At 42.2% G+C, this 9,915-nt stretch overlaps 1 protein-coding gene across 1 annotated transcript in view; it reads left to right on the top strand.

Moving 5' to 3' along the window:
- The window catches only part of LOC109219598 (ATP-dependent Clp protease proteolytic subunit-related protein 3, chloroplastic), a 6,602-nt gene extending 1,824 nt beyond the window's left edge, over positions 1-4,778 (top strand). Inside the window, exons 4-10 of the mRNA XM_019384093.1 lie at positions 1,022-1,081; positions 1,589-1,685; positions 1,883-1,956; positions 2,377-2,430; positions 2,511-2,594; positions 2,740-2,859; positions 4,389-4,778. Of these exons, the coding sequence (XP_019239638.1) occupies positions 1,022-1,081; positions 1,589-1,685; positions 1,883-1,956; positions 2,377-2,430; positions 2,511-2,594; positions 2,740-2,835 (465 nt within the window). The 3' untranslated portion in view covers positions 2,836-2,859; positions 4,389-4,778. The remainder of the gene's footprint in view (positions 1-1,021; positions 1,082-1,588; positions 1,686-1,882; positions 1,957-2,376; positions 2,431-2,510; positions 2,595-2,739; positions 2,860-4,388) is intronic.

Here is a 9,915-nt window from a genome sequence, read left to right as displayed (position 1 = left end):
CCCCCGCCTTGTCTTTATGTCTCCCCTTTGTGGCAATGGTGCTAGGTAATGCAATAAAACAGTGTGTGTTCTGATCAATTATTTTCCTAGTGGCTGTTACTGTATATGGTTCCTTGATATGATAAAGTGGTTCTACGTGCACTTTGACCAACTTTGAGCTATCAAATGTGTTTTTCTATAATTTCCTGGATGACACTTGATGATTTAATGATGTTTAATAACATTTTACAAGGTTATAATTGACTCATGGTTTTCCCATTCTTAGGTTAATGGTCGACAATATGAATGAAACACCTTCTTATGATGACGGAATATAACATGCCGTAATTCACTAATGTGTTACCTCAAGGACTGGGGTTTTGCTTACTCAAAAGTTTTGTGCCTCACACTTTATGTTGTCGTTTGTTGATCACTACTTCAAAGTTGTGCTATAAAACAGAAAATGAGCAAGGAGTGCCTTCATTATATGAGGCAAAAAAAAATGGTCACAATTTATATTGATGGTCCACAATTATGAACTCTTATTGAAGGAAAAATAAATATGGAAAAGAGTAAAGTTAGCCTATACCCTTTCTTTATAGTCACTTGGCCTCAATCTGGTTTGATTTTTATATTTATACTGGACGAACAACTTACACGAAATATAGGTGGTTTTCTTGTAATATGTTTTGTGTAAATAGGAATGGATAATTGTCTCTCTATTTCTGAGAGGTTTCAAAATTGCAACCATGATGGACAGGAACATGTAGTTACTTTGTGTTGTATCTAATTAATCTTACAATAGTGAATGTCACGTGGTTGGGATAGTGTGTAAACATAAAGAAATTAATAATTTGCCATTTTCAATATTTATTGCTCTTCTGTCCATGGGATGCTAAACTTAGTAGCTTTATTGCACGATTGATGACTTCTTCTCACTCTAAATTTCATGTTTGCTTGGTCTGTGTGCTTGATGGTTGTTGGGTATTGGGTTGATATTGTGCTCTAATTAACTGATCTTGGGATATTTTTATCAATCTAGGTTGGTATGGAAACAGAAGGTTTTGCAATTTATGATGCCATGATGCAATTAAAAAACGAGGTAAGCTTCTCATGAATTACTCAACTCCTCTATGCACCAGCAACTAGTTCTTGCTATGAGGTGTCCATTTGAATTAGCATGATAACCTAGAATTGTTTCTTATGTGGGCCTTCTTTTCTTTAGTCAAATTTACTAGACAAGGACAAGGCAACATTGGCTTATTGACATCTGATTTTCTTGAAAAATAAGTTGGTTTTCTTTTTTGCCTTGCATCACCATTCATATGGTTTGCGCTTGAAATTTGTCTAGCAAAGAATTACTTTTTTCTTTTTATTTGTATGATCGTCCTGTATCTGCATGAGAGTTTGGCTTCGTTCAAAGTCAGTACTTGGGTCGAACGTAATTAGACAATGTTCGTTTAGTTAGTGGTTTTTCTTGATCTCTAGGCGTCTATTATTGAGAGGAAGTACATTGATATTTGAATTTCATGTTCTACTTAAAGCATATTTCAATCTGTTCCTTTTATGATTTTGTTGGCATATGTCAAGTTGTTAATCTCCTGTGCAGATACACACTGTCGCAGTTGGTGCTGCCATCGGTCAGGCGTGTCTCTTGCTTGCAGCTGGTAGTAAGGGCAAAAGGTTTATGATGCCACATGCCAAAGGTATCAAGTTTTCTTGTTCTTTGCTTCCAATATTGACCACATGGGTGTCAAGTTTTCTTGTTCTTTGTTTACAATTTTGACAACCTGTTTTTTTTTTTTTTTTTCTTTTATATATATATATATATATATATATATATATATATATATATATATTTAACCCTTTTAATTTCTGATATTTGGTTGATGTTCTGTTCCAGCTATGATTCAACAACCCCGTGTGCCGTCATCTGGATTAATGCCGGCCAGCGACGTTTTCATCCGAGCAAAGGAGGTTAGTGGGATGTCCTCTTTTAGTATATTTCATTAATCTACAAACAGATCTGCTTTCATGGTAGTGATTTTTAGAGTGTTTAATGTTATTGTAGTACGATGGTTGTCGATGAAATTATTGATCAATAAATTATTTAATATTCTATAATTTTGTTTTTCGTTTAAAATTTAGCTGAATTGCTTCGACTTCCCTTCTGTTTAGCATAACTAAGTAAACCTCCTTCTAGGGAAAAATATCATTGTATAAAGACAATCACTACAGGATGGACATATTTCAAAATAAATCCATTTAAAACTCTTCATTAAAAAATTCCTTCTAAAACTGAATTATCCCTGGATGAACTCATCCCGAGCTCTCTTATTTAGGCATTTGCTCTTACTTGGTCTAATGGGATTAATCTGCTGACTAATTCTTTTGCAGGTAATCATAAACAGAGACACCCTTGTCAAGCTTTTGGCAAAACACACTGAAAATGTGAGTAGGGACCATATCTTACCTTTTGTCCATTTGTAATTCAAGCAGAAGCCATAATAGCATCTTTTGTATCTTACCAGTCTGAAGAAACTGTTGCCAATGTGATGAGAAGACCATTTTACATGGATGCTACCAGAGCAAGGGAATTTGGCGTCATTGATAAGGTAAATAACTTATCATGTCAACTATGTCATATCTTAAATGTCTTGTGAAGTTATTCAAGATTAATAAATATCTCTCTATTCAATTTGTTCTTACCTTAAGGTTTAACAGGTGCTTTTCTAAGTAATGCCTATTGTTGGATTTCAGATTCTTTGGCGTGGGCAAGAGCAGATCATGGCAGATGTTTCTGCACCAGAGCAGTGGGACAAGAATGCGGGGATCAAAGTTGCTGATGCTATTTAGCTTTTTCCTAGATATAATGCAATGGTATTATCTCTATTTGTCTTTTCTATAGGTAAATGGAGGTTAATATAGCACATAAAAAAAGTAGGTCTATATAAACTAGGACTCTAGAAGGGGGGGGGGGGGGGGGAGTGCTTTCTCATGGTGGGTTTCCAATGTTGGGCTCTTTTCTTATGCTATCCATGCTCTGGTGTCCAGCCTGGCATGCACAGGGTGTTAAAAATTCCCATATTGTTTGAGAGTATGAGTTATGCAAGTTTCTTTGTATAGTTTTGGGCACTTCTTTACCTATCAATTTTGATTCGCATAGTATCAGAGTCTTTACAATCTCGGTAAAGATTTAAGTAGCTTCTGCTACCGGTGGCAATGTGCCCAGCTGATATTTTTGGTCTTAATTTCTTTTCGGCATCCAACCCCGCCCCTCTCCGGCAGCCGACCTTCCTCTCTCATCAATTGGTGGCACTCTTCTTTTCAATGATTGTTCTACCTTCTTTTTTTTCTCATGGTATAAGAGTCTATACGACATAGGTAGGCTCTTGAGCAATTTCTGCTTAGCAATGGGCATCCGCTTACCAGGCTAATTATTTTCTTTTTGCATTGCCTCTTTCTGGCAACCGGCTTTCCTCTCTTAGCTATTGGCACCTTTTCATCTGTTCGATAACTGTATTAGCGTCGTGCTCTGTGCGAACCAACGCCACTCTAAATTTTGCTTATCTTGTCATTGTTTCGCCACCTTCAAATTACATTAATAGAGTCAGAGATTTTGCAAAACCATACCTTTTTCTAGTGACTCCGAATAAGCTGATTTCCATGTGCAGTACAAAAATCACTTTCTGTCATTGTGCAGTTGCCAACAACCAGCCGACACATCCGAGCAAAGAATTCCAGTACGACTTTTCCTTTTGATGATTGGCATAATCCCAACGAAATTTTGGCGGCAACCTTTTAAGTTTTCAAAATAAGCAAAGTCAAGCTGATTTTTTCCCACTATGAGTTTGAAAGGGTGTGTTGAATGTCTCGAGAAGTAGTTATACTATTTAGATGCATTGAACTCAAATAAGAACAGTAGAGACAATAGATAACTCAAATAAAGAACATACTATAAATATTCTATAGGATACTTTTGGACATCCTCTGTTTAGGTATCGAATAATTTCTTGCCTTTTAAAATGTAAAGATGATTACCTACTGTTATTCATAGCACAAAATCCTATATAAGGAGCTTCAGTTAATCGACTAATTTCAATAAGTAGTTTTTTTTCTCTTGTTCGCTACTGTCTTCACAATCCGGATATTGACGCTCGCATGCTCTTTTCTCTTTTTTGGTCCAACATGTTCTTTTCTCCAAAGAGAAACAGTTGACTATAAACGAATGTTATTGACATTCTTATCCTCTATGGAGTACGTTTTATTATTGTATGAGGGGCTCATGGAATCATTTAGTTCTTTAATTTTTGAGTGTTGACTATGTTGGAGTAGCAGTTATCCTATCAAGCAGTTTTAGAGACTTTATTAGCCGTTATCCTATTAAGCTTCTAGCTATTCATTGGCAGGGATCTGACAGAAGTGTTTCAACCATCAAGGGCTGAAGTTCTGGTTCATTTCACAAGAAAAGAGTTGCCCAATGAGATAATATTCTGCTTTGAGCAAGTCCTGAAACGGATACACTTGCTGTAGCTCTTGAAGATTATACAGTGTCATGATTAGATACTTCTTATAGCAACCGCCAATAGGTGTTTCGCTTGGATAAAAGCCTTGTATAAAATTGTTGTTGGTGTATTCCACATTTTGTGAGTTACACAATTAGTAGATGTAGTAGCATTTTTATGAGGGATGGCTATCCTCTTGATTCTAGAACGTTTCGATTTATAATAACTAGTATAATTGATGGATTATGCTTCAGCATCTATGGTATAATGGTAATGGCAGCAACTTTGATCGGATGTTTTGCCTCAAAACAAATTTGTCCCACAATGTAAGAGGGGACTTGTTGGTATACAGACTCGCAGAATAACGCCCACTGATAGTCACAATGTTTGACCAATATGTCAAAACATATTGAAACCTTTTTGATTAAATCAATTAATGAAGATGAAGAGGTAGATTTCAGCCAAGTATAATAAAATCTAGATTAAATGATGTAAGAGAAGAACAAGGTGAATGATGCTTCCTAGTATGTCGGAACCAAATGATTACTAATAAATGTGATAACTTCAAATGTAGAAAAATACTGTAATGAATGCGATTGGCCAAGATAAAAGATAATGTATGGATTTCAGATCTGTATTCAGTAAGCAAAGTTGTCTTTTTTGTATCCACTTTCTCCTCCCTCTTTACAAAGTGTTTTCCCTCTATTTATAAGGGACAATCCCCCTTTAAACCCTAAAAAGGTATAACATAAAGAATATTCGAAAAGCATATTCCTACTGTCTCCTACTACGCTTACACTACTGCAGACGTCGTGCGTTCGCTAACCACTGTCGATCGTCACCCTTGATAACGACCAAAGGACGCTACACCGTAAGGACCTCGTTCCTCGCCGTACTCAGTAGTGGTCGTGGTCGTCCAAATTTGGACCTATACAGTTAGTCCCTCCGCTTGTCGAGGTTGCGGCCCGGTGCGTCCTTGATAAGCGGACATAGCTTATACCTGCAGAGAGATTTGGCTTGCGAATCGTGACGGTCTGACTAACAACAGAAGAGTAGTGCGCTACACGATATCCTAGGTGGTGTGTCTTATCGGGAAATGATGTCACTTCCACGTGCGTCATCATTACGCGTCTTCCCGAGATAGAGACTGATGGCTTGTCGCTTCGGTTTTGGTGCCATTGGCAGCCTTCCGCTTCGATTCTGGCACTACCCAACCCTATAAATAGGTGAAGGGTTTGTTTTTTCAAAAATTCTTGGCCATTTCTTCTTTGGTTATTCCTTCTCATATCTTCAGCTTTGCTCTTGCGATTTCTTTGCTTTCTCTCTTCCGTTCGCCGTTCTTGGTTTTTTTTATTTTTTTATTAACATATCTTCTGCCATAGATATGCCTAGAACACACCGGTCACGTGAGGGGATTTCTGATGCCACCCCATTATCCATGGCGCTTCCTTCTGGTGGTGAGGACATGACGGTGGAGGAAGGGGACAGTTTTCCCACCGTGGATGAGTTACTACCGAGACACCCCATGTCTCGAAGTGACTTCCTTAAAGAGCCTGCTCCTACTCCCGCTCCGGTAGTATCTGAAACTGAGCAGGCCCATATAGATGCCCTCCGTACTAAGTACAACATTCCCCCTCATGTCGAGATGGTTCCGGCGGGGAGGGACTTCGTGGAGGTCCATAGATCGGGGTATTGTGCTTTTTATGAATACCCCTTTGTGATTGGTCATTCCTTCCCCCTTCTCCCGTTAGCAGAAGAATTCTATCGATTTTATCAGGTTTGCCCGGCGCAGCTTTCTCCGTACACGCACAAAATATTTTTGGTGTTGACAAAATACGCGGAGTTAGCGGGGTGCGAAGTTGACATTCACCACCTCTTGCACTTGTTTTCCCCTAGTTTTCACAGGGGTACTATGGTACATTTGAGGCACCATGGGACCAAAGAGCTTGTGGTCGGAACTGACGACCGGGCGAGCCGTAAATTTTGGCATAAATATTTCTTTGTCAGAACTAAACACGTTGTGTCGGACCCCGCTGGATTCCCGGAGCGGTGGAATGATAATCGTAGGTGTCGTAACTTGTTTACTTTCTTTTTTTAACTTAGTATTTATCTGCGGCTTTGTTTTGCAGCTGTGGGGCATACACCCCGTCCCATCGCCGGTATAAGGGACTGGGTAGCCCTGTTTACTGCTTCACGCAGTGGAGACTCGAGACTGGCCCGCTTTTGTGAAACGTTTTGGGCCGAAGGTCTCATTCTGTAAGTGTTTTCCTCTATACCGCTATACGGCTATTTGCCATTATCTATTTATACGACTCCTTGTGATGACAGGTCGTGGAGCTTCTAGGCGGAGGGCCCCAGTCCCTGCATTTCTCCAGGCCATCGCCTCGGCGGGAATGCAATTTACTTTGGAGGAGTCCGTCCGAGAGGGTCGCGCTCAGCCGGTACAGGTGAGAGACTCCTCTCGGGATATGGTTGTGAGGGAAGAGATCTCCTCTTTACCGGTCTATCACCTCGTAGATGAGTCCTCTAATAGGGACGAACCTCCGTTGAGAAAAAACAGGAGGGTAGAGGTCGGGAAAGAGGTGGCCGTTGATACTGGTAAGAGTAGGACGGGTGTGTCGGAGATGGCACCTGTGCCCGCGTTTATGGTGGACGCCATCTTGGCGGGGAGGTCTCCCCGGACAGAAGGAGTATACCAAGGATGGGGGTCTGTGCGCTCCGCTGAGGGTGGCGCATCATCTACTGTCGGAGGCCGCTTACGCGCCGAAGGCGACGACTCGGGTTTGGACGTCGACCCAGGGGATGTTCGAGAATTTTTGGAGCGTCACACACGCGTAGAGGTTAGAACGGAGGATTCTGATCGACACATAGTCGTCCCTGGGGACTACGACTTGCTGTCGAACTGTGATCGGGTGGCGTCCGTTTTTGCCCCTTTATGTGCTGCTCCTGAGAGCGAGGCACTTAGAGCGATGAGTGATGCAGAGTTATCATGGAGCGTTTCCGTCATGGCTCTACGGGTCAATGCCTCTCTTTTCTTTTCGTCGTTGGATCTGTTTTACTATTCTTGGCCCATCATTTTGTTTTAACTTTGTTTTTCATGTTAGTCCCTCATCATGGAGATCGAGCGTGAGCGTCAGGAAAGGAGGAGGACGGCCGTCTATGGGAAGATGTCCTCTAAGTATCAAGAATACCGCACCAAGCATCGTGCGATGGCCGACATCTTCACTCAGGATCGCGACTTTCAGCTGTTCCGCGATGGGCTTAAGCAGAGGGAGGATCAATTGGCGCGTAAGGTCGAAGAATTGAAAGAGCGAGATGAGGACCTTATGAAGGCCATTGCCCGTTGTAGTGAGCTTGAGGCGGCCCTTAAGGTCAGGGAAGATGAGCTTGAGCTAAACAAGGGAGTGATGGCCGAAAATGCCGACCTCCATGCAAAGGTGGCCAGTTTAACTGCCGAACTGGACACGAAGGCGGCGGAGGTCGTTGAACTTAAGAGTGAATTGAGCGCAAATGCTGATGGATTGGCCCACGCCGAAAGGGATAGGGCAACTGCCGTGTCTGAGGCAGCGACTTTAGAAGACGCCCTCCGTGTTTGTAGAGTGGAGCGGTACAAGGAGGTGGAGGCGTCTGCGCTTAAGGTAGCGGGACTTGAGGGACGTATTCAAGATTTGGAGGCAGAATTGTCTGCGTTAAATGAACAAGTGGCTTCTTCGAAGACGTAGGACGTGCGACGTCAGTCGCAGCCCTCTACATCCCATGCTTCGGCTAATCCTGTCGTGCCTCGCCATTTGTATGAGCTGTGGATTCATGCTGAAGCCCGATTCGATGTGTATAAGGCTCTTTATGACGATGGGAGGGCGTCCGAGGCAGAGCTTCAGGATGTGCGTGCCAAGGCCCGTGCGGCTCGTGAGGCATGCGGGTATGATCCCATCACACTTAGCGGGGATGATATTAATTCTGATGATGCGGGGACAAACTTGCCTCCGATTCTTGGTACGAGGAGGTGTATGCCACAAGGAATGATGTGGCGTAGTATTCGGTTGTATTTACTTTTGCTTCGCCATTTTTGTGAGGGCGTTCTTGAGCCCTTTGTAAAAAAGCTTTTGTAATATAACAGCTGTAATGGAGCAATTACTTTTTATTGTGTACCTCTGAATTGTTTTCTTGCCGTGTTTGTTTATTTGGCGACGTCTTTTGTCGTAGTCGTACTTATCTCGAGTTGTCGAACTGTTACCTATTACGTTTCGAGCGATATTGCACTTATGTAGAGCTTTTTCCTTTGGTTACTACCTTAGCCGTGGGGTGTCATTTCTACTTTAATGTCGAAATGTTAACCTGTCATGGTTCGAATGATGTCGAACTCTTTCGTGGCTATGGCCTTAGCCATGGGGTGTTATTTCGACTTAATGTTGAAAAGTTAACCCGTCGTGGTTCAAATGACGTCGAACTCTTTTGTGGCGATGGCCTTAGCCATGGGGTGTTATTTCGACTTAATGTCAAAATGTTAACCCGTCGTGGTCCGAATGATGTCGAACTCTTTCGTGGCGATGACCTTAGCCATGGGGTGTTATTTCGACTTAATGTCAAAAATTTAACCCGTTGTGGTTCGAATGATGTCGAACTCTTTCGTGGCGATGGCTTAGCCATGGGGTGTCTTGATTACTTGATAGAGAGTGGACGGGACTGCTCGCATGGCGTGTATCCACGGGCGCCCTATGATAGCGTTGTAGGCTGTATCTTGGTCCATGACGTGAAACGTCGTTTCCAGGGTGACTCCTCCGGCTAGGACGGGTAGCATTATTTCTCTAGAAATCCGCTCGACTGCATTATTAAAACCTGTTAGTGTTACACAACGCTGTATTATTTTATCTTCAAGTCTCATCTGTATGAGGACTCGCGGATGGATAATACACGCGCCGCTCCCGTCATCTACCATTATTCTTTTTACATCAGTATCTGCAATACGTAAAGTGATAACAAGAGCATCGTAGGGAAAGACAAACTGTCGGTACCCGACTTATCGAAGACGATACTATCTTCGAGGTCATCATACCCTTCATGAGTGATCGACCATTTGAGTTTATGTGTGGTGGTGAACTTTACATGATTGATTGCTATGTCGTCTCCCCCGCCGATGATCATCTGTATAGTGCGAGCGGGAGAAGGCGGTTTTGGAGGTCCCTGGGGTTGTTCACGTCCGGGGGCAAAGTTAGCCCGTCCTCGATCGCTCAACAATTCTTTCAGGTGTCCCTGATTTAGCATTCTCACTACCTCCTGCCGCAGTCCTATGCAATCTTCGGTTTTGTGACCCCTTTCCTGGTGGAATTCGTAGAGAGCGTTCGATTTCCGAGTGCTTGGGTCGGACTTCATCTTTTGCGGCCATTGTACCTTGGTACCAAGTTTCTCCAATGCGTACACTATTTCTGAAGGA

Source organism: Nicotiana attenuata, chromosome 1 (assembly GCF_001879085.1).
Source record: "Nicotiana attenuata strain UT chromosome 1, NIATTr2, whole genome shotgun sequence".
NCBI lineage: Eukaryota > Viridiplantae > Streptophyta > Magnoliopsida > Solanales > Solanaceae > Nicotiana > Nicotiana attenuata.
The sequence above is the reverse complement of the archived record's forward strand: the minus strand, read 5'-3'. Positions and strand labels throughout refer to the sequence as shown.